Source organism: Pectinophora gossypiella, chromosome 11, assembly GCF_024362695.1.
Source record: "Pectinophora gossypiella chromosome 11, ilPecGoss1.1, whole genome shotgun sequence".
Lineage (NCBI taxonomy): Eukaryota > Metazoa > Arthropoda > Insecta > Lepidoptera > Gelechiidae > Pectinophora > Pectinophora gossypiella.
In genome coordinates, this window is record NC_065414.1 from 9,269,326 (window position 1) to 9,289,292 (window position 19,967).

General features: G+C 39.3%; 1 protein-coding gene across 2 annotated transcripts in view; it reads left to right on the top strand.

Moving 5' to 3' along the window:
* LOC126370918 (dynein heavy chain, cytoplasmic) overlaps positions 1 to 19,967 on the top strand; it is a 62,791-nt gene that overhangs the window by 13,387 nt on the left and 29,437 nt on the right. For both annotated transcript variants that reach the window (XM_050016040.1, XM_050016039.1), the window contains exons 17-49: positions 589 to 694; positions 2,195 to 2,350; positions 3,048 to 3,227; positions 3,762 to 3,905; positions 4,587 to 4,732; positions 5,147 to 5,296; positions 5,806 to 5,898; positions 6,207 to 6,421; positions 6,958 to 7,084; positions 7,229 to 7,331; positions 7,503 to 7,725; positions 8,082 to 8,229; positions 8,755 to 8,860; positions 9,130 to 9,339; positions 9,725 to 9,871; positions 10,112 to 10,284; positions 10,393 to 10,560; positions 10,828 to 10,993; positions 11,331 to 11,516; positions 12,182 to 12,364; positions 12,617 to 12,739; positions 12,930 to 13,089; positions 13,371 to 13,504; positions 14,103 to 14,229; positions 14,564 to 14,804; positions 14,998 to 15,112; positions 15,532 to 15,727; positions 15,994 to 16,082; positions 18,098 to 18,207; positions 18,406 to 18,531; positions 18,685 to 18,862; positions 19,149 to 19,258; positions 19,537 to 19,648. In XM_050016040.1, coding sequence (XP_049871997.1) covers positions 589 to 694; positions 2,195 to 2,350; positions 3,048 to 3,227; positions 3,762 to 3,905; positions 4,587 to 4,732; positions 5,147 to 5,296; positions 5,806 to 5,898; positions 6,207 to 6,421; positions 6,958 to 7,084; positions 7,229 to 7,331; positions 7,503 to 7,725; positions 8,082 to 8,229; positions 8,755 to 8,860; positions 9,130 to 9,339; positions 9,725 to 9,871; positions 10,112 to 10,284; positions 10,393 to 10,560; positions 10,828 to 10,993; positions 11,331 to 11,516; positions 12,182 to 12,364; positions 12,617 to 12,739; positions 12,930 to 13,089; positions 13,371 to 13,504; positions 14,103 to 14,229; positions 14,564 to 14,804; positions 14,998 to 15,112; positions 15,532 to 15,727; positions 15,994 to 16,082; positions 18,098 to 18,207; positions 18,406 to 18,531; positions 18,685 to 18,862; positions 19,149 to 19,258; positions 19,537 to 19,648 — 4,951 coding nt within the window. The remainder of the gene's footprint in view (positions 1 to 588; positions 695 to 2,194; positions 2,351 to 3,047; positions 3,228 to 3,761; positions 3,906 to 4,586; positions 4,733 to 5,146; positions 5,297 to 5,805; positions 5,899 to 6,206; positions 6,422 to 6,957; positions 7,085 to 7,228; positions 7,332 to 7,502; positions 7,726 to 8,081; positions 8,230 to 8,754; positions 8,861 to 9,129; positions 9,340 to 9,724; positions 9,872 to 10,111; positions 10,285 to 10,392; positions 10,561 to 10,827; positions 10,994 to 11,330; positions 11,517 to 12,181; positions 12,365 to 12,616; positions 12,740 to 12,929; positions 13,090 to 13,370; positions 13,505 to 14,102; positions 14,230 to 14,563; positions 14,805 to 14,997; positions 15,113 to 15,531; positions 15,728 to 15,993; positions 16,083 to 18,097; positions 18,208 to 18,405; positions 18,532 to 18,684; positions 18,863 to 19,148; positions 19,259 to 19,536; positions 19,649 to 19,967) is intronic.

Here is a 19,967-nt window from a genome sequence, read left to right on the forward strand (position 1 = left end):
TTGTCTTATGATTGAATTGGGTATACTCTTCGCTCTTTAGGAATTGCGAAGAGTTAATAAAACCACTAACGAGAATTGATCAACTGTCCGATGTGATACAAATTATCTCCTAATTGGGTTTTTGATTGAGGGTTCCTTACCTACCCACTCAACATACGATTATACATTCATTTAGAAAAAAAAATATTGTATTTATATAACAGTCTATATTGTACACAGAACAGAATATAAAAACAATTAGACTAACACGAGATAGACAAACGGTTCAGCTTATTTCTAGAGGGCAGATAGGCGTGCACATCAATAACAATTCAAACAATTAGCATATATACATAAATATCATATCAATGTAGTTGTGAGTTAGTATTGAGACGACTATAATGAATGCAAAATCTTGTGCACAATATAACATAAATATCTACTAGACACGCGGGAGCGTGTCAAGCCAAGTTCAGCAAGTAACTGAACTGCCGAGCTGCACCGTGTGTAATATATTAAACACCGCCTATACCCGTCCCACTGCTGCTCCAGGCTCGGTCAGTCTATTAATATTTATTCTATTTATTGATATCCATATGTCGTCCCTAGGGTGCCGCTAGCCATCGTGAACAAAGCTCATCAAGCGAACCAACTGTATCCGTTCGCTATATCGCTCATCGAAAGCGTGCGCACTTATGAACGCACCTTGGAAAAGGTAAGATGTATACATATTATGATATATTCCACAGGTTTATTCACACTGTTCAAGCACTTAACAAATTACGCATCAGCACATAAACTGACACTTATAAAGACATTTTAGACATTATTCAATGCAAATTAGTGTTGCATATCGATAGTGGAATATCAATATCCATAGTTTACAACTATTGATTGCCATCACTATCGATAGTATCGACAGGCAGCAGTAGTAAAAAGCTATCGATACTTTTTCTAATTTCAGTTCGCAATAAGACTTCATTACAGACTTTCCAGCTTACGTTCTTTAAAAATCACATAGATGGCGTTAATCAGTTTCGGAAGTTGTATTATTATAAACCATAGCCTTTTTTTGTTATTGTGTCCGTCCGACAGGCAAAGAGAACATAACCCATACAGCCAGTAAACCATAGCCTAAAATAAATCATAGTAAAAATAACGAGTTTGTAGCCGCCAGAACTTCATTTAGACCGATAGACAGAGTTCAAAACTTCAAATTCCATGAAAAAAAATATTTTATGGCCAAAGAGAATATCGACACTTGATAGTTTTTTTTTTTTTTTTTTTTACTTTTGTCCAGTAGCCGTACTAAGCATTCTAAACTCAACGATGCCATCTATGTGATTTTCAAAGAACTTCACCTGGAAAGTCCATCATTCAACTGCAAATACTAACATACAAAAACTTGTATTTATTTAAGATATTTGTGTGACATCACTAACACGAGTGCGTTTTGATTTGTGCAGCTAAATAATAGGAATCATACAAAGGTAGTTTTACATATCAACGGCATGGTTCCAATAAACGCTTTGAATGTATATTTTATTGCACTATTATTCACTGAACTTATTTTTCTACCAGAATTTGTTTAGCAGATATTATAATAAAGGTTTTTAACGTTTTTCTGTTGCCTATCATTGATACCAACACTATTGCTTTTTTTATATTGAACTTAAAAGCACGATAGATATGTAGGTTTGTGTACATACCTAAAATGTCCTTAGTCTTGTAATTGTTAACAATTTCTTTCGTAAGATAATCCCAGTAAAATTAACTTTTTATTATGGTTTTGCTTTCACGATAAAAATAATTCCATCAATTCTCAAATGTCAAACTTAAGGTATAATTTTGGATTTATTTTTCCATTACTATAAAGGGTAGCGGGTAGCGTGACTAACTTAAATTTTCTTTTAATTTTAACATTGTATTTATAGTTGCACTCCTAAAACATTGCTAATATACTAAACAATGCTGGCATTGTACTTGTCTTATTCCTAAAACATAATAACGTAGCCAAAATACTCTACTTTTTACTTCTAATACGTGTTCTGTAAAAGCACCTTTTGTTTATTTTCGATATCTGTTTAACTGTACACATCGTAATCGCCATTTTTCTGACAAAGTATTGTAATCTTTATACCAGACACATTATTCAGATTTTTGAAAATTAATCAAATATATTTGACAAAATAATGAAGAGAGTTATCACTACCAGATCCGCGACAAAGCGTCGATCATCCCGCTGGTGGCGGGGCTGCGCCGCGACGTGCTCAACCAGGTGTCGGAGGGCATGGCGCTCGTATGGGAGTCATACAAGCTGGACCCCTACGTGCAGAAGCTCAGTGAAGTCGTGCTGCTTTTCCAGGAGAAGGTAATGTTATGTTGTGGGAGCCGACATGCTCATTGCACCCCGCTATACTGCGTCTAGCAAGTTTAGCAAGTGTGTCCCATAAAACCCATCCACATCTACAGAAGAAAGACCACCCCAGACAAATGCAAATAGATTTATTTTCTTATTTTCCTTTGTTTGTACGGTAAAAAAGGATATGTGTGTCAAAGATGTGAGTACCGAGATGAAGACTGACAGAAATGAATTGAAGAAGATTACATATTGTGTCGACCCCACCTAGAGTGTGATAAAGGCAGGAGGATGATGATTTTCCTCTCTTTGTAGAAACAAAAAGATACAGAAGTATCGTATCGTACTACTAAATTCTTGGGTTTTAAACTATAACTAAAATACCGTAGACATTTGAACAATAACAGAAACCAGGGTTAGTGACCTTACAGAACAGCTTACACGAGAAGAAGAACAAGTGCTTACCACTATTATATAAACTTCAAGAAACACAAGTTTATCAGATAATAAAGAGCAAAAATAGCCACGACCAAAGAAACATAACAACATAAACTCACGACTATTTTCCCAATTGGAGCAGTCACAGGTATGTTCATCGCATGATGAACTAAGTACCCATACCTCACCGAACTTTCTGTTAGTCCAACGTGGTATGTGAAAACAGTTGTTTTAATCCCAATGCAAAAATATTCATTTCTTTCCCAAACAGGTGGAAGATCTGCTGGCAGTAGAAGAGCAGATCTCGGTGGACGCTCGATCGCTAGAGACGTGTCCGTACTCGGCGCAGAGTCTGGCGGACATTCTCAGCCGCCTGCAGCGCGCTATAGACGACCTGTCCCTGCGGCAGTACAGCAACCTGCGGCTGTGGGTGCAGCGGCTTGATGAGGAGGTTTGTATAATCTATTGGTGCCAAATCTGCCAGACATCGACATATACATACTTATATAAACAACCTATATACTTCCCAATGCTGCGCTTAGTCCTCCCTCAATCAACTGGAGAGGCTACCCCCTCCAGACATCAACATAAATTTAATTTAGCTTCACAGTTCTTAAACTAGTTCGATCTCTTTCTTACACGTCGTAAGTGAACTATTTTTAGCGCTGTCAGACTAAAATAAAATAAAGTTACATCTGCCAATCGGCATTTTTATAACTATTATTATTATACTATTACTATTATAAAGAAATGATAAATTTTAGGTAATTAAAAAATGAGATTCAACTTTTTGAAGATCTGAATGCTCCGGGAGGGCCATCCGTTAAGTTTTTAAGTCTGTGTCCGACTATTTGACCGTGGTGATAAGATTCAAATTGTCTTTAGGATCACCTTAATTGCACTCTGATGACTGACTTATTATAGCAGTAGGACACCTACGTTAGAGGTTGTTTAAATTCTTATTTATGTTTATACGTGTATATAGGTGGAGAAGAGCCTGGCCGCGCGCCTGCAAGCTGGCATTGAGGCGTGGACCGCGGCGCTGCTCGGCAAGAGTAACGAGATGGATCTCTCCATGGACACGTACTCACCTGCCGAGCCCACCCACAAGCCTGGTGGAGACCCGCAGGTAATAATCATTAGTTTCTTCATGTTGGTACATATATGTCAAAATATGACTTACTCCACCCTTGATGACGTATTATGTATTCCCTTAGAGAAAAGTAAATTGAACGCATGCGTAAATATAATGCAAATCTTATACGCAAAAAAGGCAGATCCCATAACGATCATAATTTTATACGGAGAATCGCGCCAAGCAACGTCGGTTTACGTAAAATTTAAAACAGGATTAATGATATCTACTACAGAAAAGAGACGATAAATGTTTAGAATAAAATTTTAGAAGTGGTGTTTATGATCCTAAACTTTGGGTGTGCGGCTTTCCCAGCGATAACTCTATATTTTTTAACCATGAAATCTTCATTACTAATTTAAGAGTCACGCTCTTGTCAATGTATCATTCTCCATGCTACTTTTTAGGGAAAAATAGGCAGTCACCCGTATCCCTGGGCAAGAGTTCTACGTTATACCCCGTAGGTCTGAGGAAGGGACCCAGACAGTAGGATAGGGATCCTAACTCAGCTACCACTTCGGCCTACTGAAGTAAAATGCGCCCACCCCCTCGGCAAGGACGCGCCGAACAGGAATTGCCCCAGCGAAGGGCAGAGATGTTTCTGTCCTTCCTGGAGCCCGGTTAATGGTCTTTCATGGAATCAAAGGCTAACCATGAGATATTCCCGTATTTTAGATTGCGCGTGTAGTCCACGAGGTGCGCATCACGAACCAGCAGATGTACTTGTTCCCATCGTTAGAGGAGGCTCGCTTCCAGCTGATGAGGCAGATGTTCGCCTGGCAGGCCGTCGTCACCTCACAGCATCGCCTGCAGAGCACCAGGTAATGGTGCTGATTCGTACAACCAGCCACTTCATTTTAAGTTAATCGGACAGGTCTAAAATTAGCTCTATCTCTTTCTTGGACGTATTATAAAAGAAGGATGGCACTAACTTTGCAGCTGTTGATTTAAAATTAGACTTAGTTCGTGTCCGCCTACAAATCTAAAAAAGGCACATTGAGGTATTTCATCTAAAATCAATTCTGTTATATGACATCTGTTCGACATAACGCATTTCCTTTTATATGCGTCAATTTTCTTTTGAGTAAGCGCATTCGTCTGATGCTGCGATATGTTCTCACTGAAGAAAACTAGCCAGTCATCATCGTCATCTAATGATTATATTACAAATACCGTTAAACACTGAAGTAATATAAAAAAGGATTTGATTTGATTAATACTCCTTTGTTTAACAGATACCAAGTGGGGGTGGCCCGGGCTCAGACCGCGACGTACAGGAACCTCCTCACCAAGTTGCCGGGGGGGTCTAACCCTCTAGAGAGTGCATACGACGCCATTGAACAGAAAATATCGCAAGTGCGAGAATACGTCGATGAATGGCTGCGGTACGGATTTTTTTTATAATTTTGATTCTTGATTTTCATCTTGATTCCTATAGAACTGCCTTCACTGGACTATCACATCCTTGACGGGCCTTGCTATGTATTACAACTGGTAGAAATTCCTCAGAATGTTTTCGTCTCTATGTTTCGATTTTACGAGAACTCGAATGGACGTGCAGTAGTAACATTTCTTTAACGGAATTTAGACGTTGAAGAAATAACTAAACTATTGTGTTAATTGTTGTGGTCTATACGTGTGGCGGATGCCTAACGACCAGTGGCATAAGATCATCACCGAATGGTCTCCGAATAGAGACAGACGCAGGCGTGGCAGACCGAGGCGGAGATGGCGCGACGACTTGGATGCTTTCCTGGAAGGCTGGCCAGAGGAAGCACTGGATAGAGAGTCCTGGAAGAAATGGCAGGAGGCCTTTGCCTAGCAATGGGACACTGTAGGCTAGATAAGATAAGAAAATTGTGTTTATGAACTAATAAATGTTTTGAATTTACAGCTACCAAGCGCTGTGGGATCTTCAGCCTGACAGCTTGTACGGACGTCTAGGCGAAGACATCACATTGTGGATCAAGTGCTTGAATGACATCAAGTAAGTTTCTTGTCTTATTTTAAGGGGAGCGCTAAGAAGTCCCAATTGTTAGATATTTTAGAAGTTTAATTTTATTGTCTCTAATTTCAATTGTAGACTACAAATCAATATTTTTAACTTTCTTTCCCAAAAAAGTTGAGCTACTACTAGCTAAATTTCTAGTGGTTACCTTTCTATTTTAACCTATCCTAAGTAGCAGACTACATATTTTTAGTTTGATATTACTTGGTAGGGCATCACCTGGTACGGCATTCACTGATATTGTAATTTTTGGGGATTGTATCTACACCTATGGTTTTGTTTCAAAGGAAATCTCGCACAACGTTTGACACGTCGGACACCCGGCGCGAGTACGGGCCGGTGGTGATCGACTTCGCGCGCGTGCAGAGCAAAGTAGCGCTGAAGTATGACGCGTGGCACAAGGAAGTGCTCGGCAAGTTCGGCGCACTGCTCGGCGGCGAGATGGTGCAGTTCCACGGACAACTGGCTAAGTCGCGTAGCCAACTTGAGCAGCAGACCATCGGTTAGTATTGACCACACACATATAAATCAGTAAAGCGCGCCAATTCCGGACCAGATCAGTGATTCAGTAATAAAGATCAACTCTTTCGCGTTGTCGTAGAAGCAACACCCTTTAGGTCATCTAATGAGATGCCGAATAGAATAATATTCCTATGACGTAAGGTCGGTCGATCATGCAGTAGTCGCTTTTCCCTTGTGTGGATTATGTGATAAGATAATATATTTATTGCGTCACCCGACCTCAGCAACTCTGGTATCACGGTTATTACTGAGCCGCCAAAAACCCTTAGCATAGCTCATGTAACGACTACATTACATTACTTTTGTAAATAGTGATTGCTACACGAATATGACGAAATTGTTGTCAAACAAAACGTGCCCTTTTCTCTCTGAAAAATATGTGCTCGATGATAAAATCGATCGTGTAAGAAAAAAGATGTGAAATGTAGTCAGAAATGAAAGTTTTATTCCTGTTTTAACAACATTCTGCATTATTACTGCTTAACTATAATTTTGTGACATAATTTCAACTCACAGAGGCGGCTTCAACCAGCGACGCCGTATCTCTAATCACTTACGTGCAACAACTCAAAAGAGAAGTTCTGGCTTGGGAGAAGCAGGTCGACATCTACAGGGAGGCGCAACGCATTCTAGAGCGTCAAAGGTATCGTAGTAATATCTTATTTAATAGGATAATACTATACGAGTACTTTATGAATTACACCATTATGTCACTCTTTTTACAACATTATACATATTACTATGGATGTAGAGAAGACAAAGTATTGACGCGTCATTTTTGTTACAGATTCCAGTTCCCAGCTCAGTGGTTGCATGTTGATAACATTGAAGGAGAATGGAGCGCTTTCAACGAAATTATGCGCAGAAAGGATTCCTCTATCCAAACTCAAGTAAGCGATCTCTTTTTTAAGTTAACAATGGAACGAAACTGCAACGGGAATGAGAAATATATTACGTACTGGGCATTAGATCCATCTTCTAGGCCAGCTCTATCGTAAACCTCATTCAGACGGGATTCACTTTTATAATAAAAAAAATCTACAACACCTCACTTGTTTTAGGTGGCATCCCTCCAACAAAAGATCGTGGCAGAAGACAAGGCAGTAGAGGCTCGTACACTCGAGTTCCTTGCCGAATGGGAACGCAGTAAGCCTACTGATGGCTCGACGCGGCCTGAAGACGCCCTGGCCAGGTTGCAAGCTATGGAGGCTCGATACACTAGGCTGAAAGATGAAAGAGACAACGTCGCTAAGGCTAGGGAGGCGCTTGAACTGCATGATACTGGTAAGTAATAAAAAAATGTCCTATTTCTGAATGGAATGATCAGAACGGACAAAACATGTTTGCAAGCTATGAAATTACGACGCACTGAACTTCAAAACGAAAAAAAATACTGAACCTAAGGAAGGAACTGCTTAAACTACATACTGTTTAGTGTAGATTATAAACGAAGTAATAGTGGACTGATCAATAACAACACAATTCTTAATATTATCGAGTGAAATAAATGAAATTTGCACAGCTCCCTTTATTAACATTAAAATAATCTATATAAATTGTAAGTATATATATTGATCCTCATTTCCTTACCAAAGACAAATATTCCCACTGACTTATACATCAAAACATACCACCCACAGGCAGTTCAGTGAACAACGAGCGCATGACAGTCGCGTTGGAGGAGCTACAAGACTTGCGCGGTGTTTGGGCGTCTCTCAGCAAGATCTGGACGCAGATCGACGACATCCGCGAAAAACCCTGGTTGTCAGTGCAGCCTAGGAAGCTTCGGTAAGTAGTAGGGTCAATGTCAAGTACTACCCATTTGAGTCAAAGCTGACTGAAGGCATTCAGCTTCACCACTTGCCGCGCCTGCCGACGCATCAGTCGATGTGTAGAGGAGACATATTTTATAGTTCTTATATAACTCCATACAGCGTCAACACGTATGCGATGCAGTGTGAACGTGCATATAACATGTCAACAGCACGAGTTCTCAAGTTAACTCGAACGGGTAGAGTTCTGGCAAAAAAGAGTACTGGCCATTCTTACTAGGCGGCGGTCGGCTTATTATTGTGTATAGCTAGGAAACATCAGGCAATTTTATGACAATTCCTAGTCATTGTGCACTTGTTCATCCAGTTGAGTGTCCAAGTATTGTGAAGTAGGACAAATGACTCACTATTGAAACTACAAACTGACTACTCAAACTAATATTCTCTTTAGGCATTATTAGGTGCGCTCATAATTATATTATCAGTGTACTAATATTATCTTCAATTATAAATATTTATCCTATGCCTTTTATTCTTTCAGCCAACAACTCGAAGCTATGTTGAATGAGCTGAAGGAACTGCCAGCTCGTCTGCGCATGTATGACAGCTACGAATACGTGCGCAAGCTTCTGCAATCTTACACCAAGGTAAATGCCATCGGGCGTTATAAGAAATACAAAGAAACACTAAGGTTGTCACCAGAAATAAAGAATATCGTAGTGTTTACGGAATTCGTTTCCCTAACCTAAAGATATTGCGACCAGTTAACGCAAACCACATATCATTTTATTTTTTCATATGATGAAAATCACATATCAATTTATTAACTCCAGTTATTTTTTCTTAAAAATATTCAAACATGTAACTATCATGTCAATTTAATGGAATTTTAAGAAAATATGTCTCTTTCCACCAGGTGAACATGTTAATAGTAGAGTTGAAATCCGACGCCCTAAAGGAGCGTCACTGGCGCCAACTATGCCGCGCACTCAAAGTCGACTGGGCGCTGTCTGAACTGACGCTTGGACAAGTGTGGGATGCCGACTTACTGCACAATGAACACATTGTGAAGGACATCGTGTCCGTAGCGCAAGGAGAAATGGCGCTCGAAGAGTTCTTGAAGCAGGTTTGTGGTTTTCATTTATATCCTTAGCAGGGCACCATATTGTTTGTAAAGTACATGCCACGAATAATGTCCCGCGGATTTTAATGCTATTCGTAGTGCGGACTCTACTTGTATATCATACATAACATACGAACATTACAACAAACAGTTCCCTGCTTACTTATCATCTCACTCCGGTCATTTTATACAAAAAGGTCGGTCTTGCACAAACTTAGGTGACTGTGTGACCTATGTTTTGGTTACGAAAATCGGGGTGGGGTTAGGTAGCTGAAATCGATGCGGGACGGGGAGTGTCCCTTATATTTAAAACAGGGTTGTGAATAATATATAAAGAATAAGATACCCTGATAAATACACTGAACTAACCATAATCCTATTACACAAGGTGCGCGAATCCTGGCAGAGCTACGAGCTGGACCTCATCAACTACCAGAACAAGTGCAAGATCATACGCGGCTGGGACGACCTCTTCAACAAAGTCAAGGAGCATATCAACTCCGTCGCCGCTATGAAGCTCTCACCCTATTACAAGGTATGATAACTCTATAACATGTGTTTTTTCTTCATTCAGAAGAAATATCTGACACTTAACTCCAAAAGTATAACCAATGCAAGTAAGCGAACCAAGCACTACAAAAATGGTGCGAAGAAGAAGACTATCCTGTGTAAGTTAGTATTTTTGAAAACTCTGCTCCTATTTAAGTTACTGTGCGTAAATTATTCGACCATTGCCGCCGTAACAGACATCACAAAATCCCATATTTTAACTCAGGTGTTTGAAGAGGAAGCGTTGACGTGGGAAGAGAAGTTGAACCGTATCAACGCTCTGTTCGACGTATGGATCGATGTGCAACGTCGCTGGGTGTATCTTGAAGGCATCTTCAGCGGCTCTGCTGACATCAAAACCCTACTGCCTGTTGAGACTAGCCGCTTCCAAAGCATCAGGTATTATGCACTTAGCATTTTGAAGTTATGTTATCCGTAACCCTTATGGTGCGCACCAAAATAGGGATGCGAGTGTACCTTCAATCATTTTATATCTTCGTTTCCTAGTTCGGAGTTCCTCGGCCTGATGAAAAAGGTGAGCAAATCCCCGATGGTGACAGACGTGCTGAACATACCAGGCGTGCAGCGTTCGCTCGAGCGGCTCGCCGATCTGCTCGGCAAGATACAGAAAGCGCTCGGCGAGTACCTCGAGCGGGAGAGGACTAGCTTCCCAAGGTAAATAATACTTGCTTGATGTGAAGCCGTTGGTCTCGGTTGTTACTTACTAATATAAGTACGTAGTCCTCACATGAGTCACGTCAGGGACCTTTGGCGACTCAATAACTACCCTTACACCGTGGTTGATGAGGTTGTTAATCCACCCACATGATAGAAAAAGAACGATGAAAAGTAATGAGTAATGAGCCGACGGTTAAACGATAATAATGGTGATGGATTATATAGATAATCCAGTATGTTAATACGACATTGATAAATGGACAGGTTCTACTTCGTGGGCGACGAAGACTTGCTAGAGATCATCGGCAATAGCAAGAACATCGCGCGTCTGCAGAAACACTTTAAAAAGATGTTCGCGGGCGTCGCCGCCATCATCCTCAACGAAGACAATACTATTATCAATGGCATTGCTTCCAGAGAAGGCGAAGAGGTGTGTATTTTTTTGCTTAGCTAGTCACAATTGGAAGTTAATTAAATAATACACGAAATATTGTTAGCTTGTTTCACTCTTTGATATTTAATCATTTTGATGAGTTAAACGTCTGGTAAAATGAATCTAATTGCAATTTCTTATCTATTTACTTAAAAATCCGGATGCTTTATTCGAGAACGATGCTTTATAGTTACGATAAAAAACTGGTTTACTAGACAGTGAACTTTTTTGTAATTGGTTGCAAATCTTCACAGTTTTGAGAAAATGTTTATGATATGTTTTTGATCTCTCAGATCCTTACAGAATGAAAGTTGCAATACCTTTTATATTACAGGTATACTTCACCCAGCCGGTATCAACGATAGAGAATCCGAAGATCAACTCGTGGTTGTCGCTCGTGGAGCGAGAGATGCGCGTCACGCTCGCCTGCCGACTCAAGGACGCCGTCGCCGACGTCAAACAGTTCAAGGACGGAAACGTCGATCCCCAGAAGTTTATTGATTGGTGCGACAAATATCAGGTGAATAAAAGGAATCTTAAGATTTCGACAGTTTATACTCTCTCGTCGATTCGATTATTCGAGCGTTGGTTTTAACATGGCTCCTAAAAATAAAAAAAAAATAGAAAGAACTAAATTGTACTATTATAAAATATAGTCCCTTCGATTACGGTATACCGGTAACCGGTACCGGTTTACTCGGTAAGAGAGTGTTCACACAAAGCCATTCTACTCCCATTTAGATGTCAAACATTACCCGGTATTTAACTTAGGTATGTTAAACACGATGTCGAACGACCTCCGTGGTCCAGTGGTTGAGCGTTGGGCTCACGATCAGGAGGTCCCGGGTTCGATTCCCGGTGGGGACATATCACAAAAATTACTTTGTGATCCCTAATTTGGTTAGAATTGTTTTATTTTTTTTTCTTCGGAAAAGCAACAGCATAAGAAATAATACAATACAATACAAACAATACAAATACACTTTATTGCACCAAAATAAAAAGAAATAATTACAAAAAGTCTCTTAACTAAGTACATGGCAAATGGCGGCCTTATCGCTTAAAGCGATTTCTTCCAGACAACCATAATAGATTATGTTATAACTATACAATTGTCCGAAAGTAAGATGATGATGATAAATAAATAAAATAAATAAATATTTTCCTATTATCCTCATCTCGCAGGCCCAAATCGTGGTGCTAGCAGCTCAGATCCTGTGGTCCGAGGACGTAGAAGCGGCATTAGGTGCTGGCGGAGGGGAAGGTCTGAAGCGAGTTCTGCAACATGTGGAGAACATGCTGAACATCCTCGCTGACTCCGTGCTGCAGGAACAACCCGCGCTGCGACGCAGGAAGCTCGAACATTTGGTGAGTGAAGGGAGACATTCATAATTTGAAAAAAGAACTGTTTGCACATCCTGTCTGAAGTCGCACTCTGGATGCGTTTTCGTATGAATTAGACTCGTGCTTATACGTGCGTGTACGCGAACACGCAGGAAGAAAGTGAGTTTAATGATTCGATTTACACTCAGGTGTAAACAACCGATTAACATTTCTAACTTTTCAACTCTTTTTCTCTTCCAAACAATCGAGTCAGCTTATGCTGTATTATTTCCACAGATCAACGAGTTCGTCCACAAACGTACGGTGACGCGTCGCCTGATCGCGTCAGACGTAAATAGTCCGCGCTCCTTCGAGTGGCTCTGTGAGATGAGATTCTACTTCGACCCGAGGAACAATGATGTAAGTTTCTCTAACTAGTACAGTAAAGGATATAAAATAAGTTCCCTCCATTTATTGTCTCTGGTGCTTACAACTACTAGAAATACATAGAGATTTGAAATATTCGAAGTCATGTATTCAGTTCAGATCCTCTACACGATCAACGTTTTATCCGTAAACAACATTAAATTAATCCTTTTACCTATAACAGGTGCTACAACAACTGACGATCCACATGGCGAACGCTAAATTCCTATACGGCTTCGAATACCTGGGTGTACAAGACCGCCTGGTACAAACTCCGCTGACAGATCGCTGCTACCTCACTATGACGCAGGCTTTGGAAGCCAGACTTGGAGGATCTCCGTTCGGTAAGGACGAAATGAGGTCACACTAGCTATAAACCTTTATATACATACACGGGGACGCCCGTATACTGGTAAAAGCTATAAGCTGTCAAAAAACAAGCTCTGCTCCAGTAAGTTCTAAATATAAGCATTTCTTGATAGTATTATCTAGTTGCCAATATTGTAAAAAAAAAATTCAAAACTTGTAGGCAATCAACATTTTATAACTGATATAGTTTCACTTTAACTTCTCCGTTACGTATATTTTACTCCACAGCGAAGATTGATCATACTATAATGTACAGGTCCCGCCGGTACGGGCAAGACGGAGTCTGTAAAGGCGTTGGGCAACCAGCTCGGCAGGTTCGTGCTGGTGTTCAACTGTGACGAGACCTTCGACTTTCAGGCCATGGGGCGGATCTTCGTTGGTCTTTGCCAGGTGCGTACGCAGAGAATGTGTCATTTAACTACATCATCATCTCCTTGCCGTTATTGAAAACGGTTTCACAAGCCTCTCTTACCTTACCTGGAATTATAACCTATGGTTGGGCGGGTGTAGAAACAAAATATTAATGGACTGTATATGCGGTTACGATAAATTCGAAATTCAACTCAAATTCGGATTTTTCGCCATCTTCTTTTTCTTTACTAGCGCCTCCAAGCGACGAAACGCGGAACTATCGCGTTATCTTCCTTCTCGTTCGCGCAGAGACGATAGGTATGTGCGGGAAAAGGATGGGAACAGGAAGTGGCGCGAACATACCAATCAAAAATCAAATTACAAACATCTAATAATTATGGCGCAACCAACCTAATTAGGAAGTAATTAATACCTGCCAGTACCAATAAACAGTCATAACCAAAGAGGTGAGGACATTAATAGAGAGGTGCGGAATCGTCCAATCAGTGTGTGAGAGCAAGAGGAAAAACTCTTCCTCGCAGTGATTGTCCGGTTTCTGCATATCTTCGCTCGTCTCCGCTCCGTTCCGCCTTGATTGAAACCCACAGTGGGTTTATTGAAAGTTAATTACATATAGGTGGGCGCTTGGGGTTGCTTCGACGAGTTCAATCGTCTGGAAGAGAGGATGTTGTCTGCTGTATCACAACAAGTGCAGACCATTCAGGAGGCCCTCAAGAGCCACCAAGAGGGTGACAACACTTCCAGTAAGTTTTTTAATACAAAGCCACTTTCCATTACGTAACACAATTGAAATAGTTTTGAATTCTCTGATCAAGAATTCAAAGATCCTCGAGAACTGTACTACGTAGTAGTAGGTAACGGTAATAAAAAAAAACTACAAAAATATCGTTCAGTGCTTTCGAGATCGTCAGGTCAAAATTTCTGCTTGACGAATAAAGATTTCTGCAATAGTTTCTAGTCAGTTTAGTATTTCTCTATGGCCTCTAATAGAAGCTCTAAATGCGATTGGGAAAACGGTATTTGGTTTAAAATTGGCACAAGTACTTAACCTTCGGTAACATCTCGAACCTCTTCCAGATAAATCCATCACGGTTGAGCTAGTAGGCAAGCAAGTGCGAGTTAGCCAGGATATGGCGATCTTCATCACAATGAACCCCGGGTACGCGGGCCGCTCCAACCTGCCGGACAACTTGAAGAAACTGTTCCGCAGTCTCGCCATGACCACGCCTGATAGACAGCTCATCGCTGAGGTCATGTTGTTCAGTCAGGGATTCAGAACTGCAGAGAAACTCGCCTGCAAGATCGTGCCGTTCTTCAAGTAAGTGCTAGATGTTTAAGAGATTAAGTATGAGTATCAAAGCGGAAAAGAAAGGAAAGAAGGGGTTTACACCACATTTTTCAAATTATTGTTGTCATTTCATTCATATTAGTCATCATATTAGTTGCCTTTGTCTAGAAATCGTTTTTAAAAAGACCAGTATTTTTAAACAATAAGTGTGTATTTTCTGTAGACTTTGCGACGAGCAACTGTCAAACCAGTCTCACTACGACTTCGGTCTGCGAGCGCTCAAATCCGTGCTCGTGTCTGCTGGTAACGTGAAACGTGATCGTATCCAGAAGATCAAGGTACTTCTTTATTACAGCCTATTCATTTATAATAAAAATGTTGACAAAAAAGATCGTTAAAAAAACTTAATAAAAGCAATTATTATTTTAAATTCTGTGATATTATATTGCCTAAGACTTAAACTGAGATTAAATTGAAACAAATTGAAGTTGTTGTTAATTTAAAACATACTTATTTTGTTACAAAATTAGATTGCTCTATTGCTTACCAACCCTAAAAACTATAGAATCAATTCTATACTAAATTGTCAGGGTATAAAGAACTTATTTTTACTAAGGTCTGGACGGTGAAGGTACAAATTTGTTATTATTCCTATCTGTCTGTTTTATATTCTTTCTCTTGTGGCTTTCTTAAAGACGCCAAAAAAAATACCCGCTCTTTGCACGGCTTACGATTACTGTTCCATTTATTTTATTAGGAGAACCTTATTGAACGCGGGCAAGAAGTACCGGATGAGGCGTCGATTGCTGAGTCTCTGCCCGAGCAAGACATCCTCATACAATCTGTGTGTGAGACCATGGTGCCTAAGTTGGTAGCTGAAGATATTCCTCTACTGTTCTCACTGCTTAACGACGTATTCCCGAACGTCGGGTACACTAGAGCTGAGATGACTGGTAAGATATACTTACAAATACAATTTCCAAAAAAATGCATATGAGAACTGTAACAATTATATAACTTTGAAGCTATAATATATAATTATACTCTATTCAAAACCCGCTTTCGATACAGTATTTAGTTTTGAAACTAAAAAATTACCTATTCCTTTTGGTTGATTGAAGCGATTTATTCAAACAGAAGCTACGTTTAATAGCTCCAAATTCAACTAGTACGTAAAGGTTCTTCTCCTGTAAACACTAATTGAGATACTCCAATACAGGCCTGAAGAACGAAATTCGCGCGGTATGCGCTGAAGAGTTCCTTGTTTGCGGTGAAGGAGACGAACAAGGCTCCACTTGGATGGAAAAGGTATACCATGTTTTCTATGACTAATGTACTTGGGAATGGCTAGTTATATGGAAAGAGGTTTTAACGCCATCAAAATGACGGTATACGTATGGATGCAAAAACTTCTAAATCTTTTGCAAAAATAGTACGTATAAATCATGTTTATTTCGATCTATTGCTTTGATTATGCGACTCTCAAAAATAATAGTACTCAAAACTTTCAAATAAAGTTTTTGCGTCTAAACGTAATTTTGAATACTGGAACAACCAACCATTCATGCCATCCATGACTTGTCATGAGCACTCAGTATTTTATACGTCTTTAAACTTGAACAGAATATGTACAACACTCACTTCTGATCAAGTTGTCACACAACGTTTTTGAGATCTAACATAACATCATCATTTGATATTGAATAATATGTCATATTAAATAACCAAGATGGTGAAGGTTTAACTTATTGATCAGTAAATGCAAAATTCATAATAACAAAATGAGTTAATATATTATTATCATGCTATAAACATAACGATTGAATATAACATTATATGCTTTATCATTATTTTATTTTATATAATATTGGGACTTCGCTTTATTCGCAAAAAAAATAATAAGTGTCTAATATCGTAATTTTGAATACGATAGCTAGATTTTGACTCGGCCATCGTCACTCTCATTTCAATGGAACCAATAATAGAAATTAACTATTAAAAAACGGATATTAATTACTTTTGAAATGACACAACGACCGCCGAGTAGTAAAATTAAAAACAATTTTTGTAACATCACATGAGAACATCTTAAATTTCTTTTGCCTACTATTTATAAAGCGCAATCCCAACTGGTGTTATCATAATGTATCCATAAACTGGTAGTATGTGAGTGTGAATGCGTTTCATGCTAACCCGCTAACGGCACGTAGAGGCGCAGTGCGGCGTCGCGCGCGCAGCACAGCACGTGGATCGAGAAGGTCAGTCGGTGCCGGTCTTGTCCTGTCTTGCACCCACTGTGTTCCTGTGTTTGTGTGTCTTTACAGCGAACCCTAGACTCTCGATGCATATCTTTCCGTAGTACCCAATTTTACTCAAAAAAATAATTATAATTCTCACGAGATTACGAACTAGCTTGCCTTTCCTATTGGTACGATTTCTGGCACAAACATATTGAGTTTCATAATTCTAAAACTAGCTTTATTTCTTTCTATCACCCATCAAAAGCAGCGAACGGCACTTTTTAAGAGTTGTCATATTGAAACAAAATTTCTTTGCGCCAGACCATCACCATGTCGGAACAAAAGAGTAGCGTGAACAAATTCCTAGCATCCATGCGGTGGTATTTAGTTATGTTTTATCTTTTATGATTACAATCAGACAGAAATTCTGTAGAACGAGATTTGAAAACCAATGAATCAAGCTTTCTGAATGTCATTGTTTCACTATATAAGATCTTACGCTGTCTACTTACTACGCAAATATTAAGTTACTGTTCTGTATGATCAATTAGACGAGCTGTGTGCGCGAAGTTTCATAATGTAGTGTTCGTTTATGCTTTATTCCTTTTCAAAATCAGCCTTATTTATAGTGTCCTGCGTCCTTTTGAAGCACTTCTTAGTCACATCTTGTTTTTTTTTTATTCCAGGATCCTTCTGACTTAGACGCATTCTTTTATATCTAGATGTTAGCGTTTGTAAATAAGCTTCCCTGTCATTTCGTCATTAGTGCTAACTCTGTAGATTGTCTCTCACGTTTTCATTGAACACTACAATCAATTTCATTACCATTCCACTGGCATCCCACTTCCATTTAGAAGTAAAAATGAATTCGAAACTTTGTAAATTATCAATCAGCCATTTGAAATGTAAAATAAAGTTTAAGCCCTTAGAAAAAAGAAACCCATCACTTTTTTTTTTGTTTAATTTGGATTGCAAATGCTTAAGTTCCTGGTTTTGTAAAGCTATGTCAAAATGCAGTTATTGAAAATGTTCGTTCAAGGCAAAAAATAAACATATTGCTAATAAAAGTATTTGTGGGTATAGGTCCTCCAACTATACCAAATTTGCAAGTTGAACCACGGTCTGATGATGGTCGGCCCTTCGGGAAGCGGAAAATCTACCGCTTGGCGTGTACTGCTTAAGGCCCTGGAAAGGTAAACATTATTCTTCTATTATTCTTGCTAACTAATAAACTTTTCGTCCAAGATATCTATTTCAGAACATTTATTTAATTTCCTTCTTTTGTCTAGTTATACTCGATTTATCGAAGGATTTTAAAGAAGCTTATACCACTAGTGGGTCTGCAAAGGGTGATGTTGATGAAATATTGTTATTCTCCGTTTGTTTTTCAGATACGAGGGCGTTGAAGGCGTGGCTCACGTCATTGATCCGAAGGCGATGTCAAAGGAAACTCTATACGGAGTACTCGACCCTAACACCAGAGAATGGACCGACGGTCTTTTCACGCACATTCTTAGGTAAGTTTTTCAAACTTAAACCTGTCAAATCTATAATCTATCACTTTAGTAATGTCATAATCTAGTTTCACACAAAGTTCTTGAACCTGTTTTGAACAAAAACGACAACATTCTGCAAACTTACAATACTATACATACACACTTGTTGAATAGGAAAATCATCGACAACGTCCGCGGCGAGATCAACAAACGTCAATGGATTATCTTCGACGGTGACGTAGACCCGGAGTGGGTGGAGAACTTGAATTCAGTGTTGGATGACAACAAGCTGCTGACTCTGCCCAACGGAGAGCGTCTGTCGTTGCCTCCCAACGTGCGAGTTATGTTTGAGGTGAGTTACCATGATCTTCTTTATTAGCAAACTTGTCAATGCGGTTAAAAAGATTGGCCAATCTACTTAAAATTTCGATGATTGTATAGAGTTCTATTCTTATTTATTTATTTATTTTTTGGTGTTATGATCAAAATCGAGAAAGCATCATTTCTTAGAGCTTAATTTATTTATGATCCGATCCGATCTTTGCTTTTATTGATATCGATCAATGATTGAACTAACTAGAATGTCCCATTGTAAGGAATGTAGACGGATGAATCACTAATGGTGTAATATTTGACAGGTGCAAGATTTGAAGTACGCGACCCTGGCCACCGTGTCTCGTTGCGGTATGGTCTGGTTCTCACAAGATGTCCTCACCACGGAAATGATCTTTGAGAACTACCTCATGAGGTAATTTTTCTTATAATCTCCGTTTAAACTTCGTAACAGTCTGTTTCGCCACTTACTGGTGAACTATCTAATAGCTTATCTACCTGATAGCTGTCTGATATCACTATAGCTATATGCTAGATTTGTTCTGAATAGGCGGAGGAGTTTAGAGTACTAATTAATTATATTTAAATACTCCTTGTTTATTTAAATTTTGTTTCCATTTTACCTTTCTCTATTTGTTGAAACTAATTTCGGCAATTTTATTTGACGTTAAATATCTTGACTGTTATATCTAGGTTGAAAAACATTCCTCTGGAAGACGGAGAAGAAGACTCGTTCAGCATCGTCATGGCAGCTCCGTCGGGTGATCAGAACGCCACCGAGAATATTCTGTCACCAGCTCTACAGGTATTGGTCCCAATTTTTATAATACACTTGATTTATTTTTCAAAGGAAAATGTGTTCAATCATAAATTACACCAACATAAATAAATCATAAGTACCACCTATCTATCTATGTTCTAACGGAAAGCTCGATGAGGTGTGGGTACTTAGTTCATCTTCTTTCTTAGTTCAATTGGGATATAGTTGTGAGCTTATGTTGTGTGTAAGTCCTTTAAATAAATAAATCGTTCATTTATTACGCCACCCGGGGAGAAATTCAGCGTGTCCCATTTGGTCGATCAAACAATGAATTTCGTTCGTGGCAAATCTACAATATGTAACG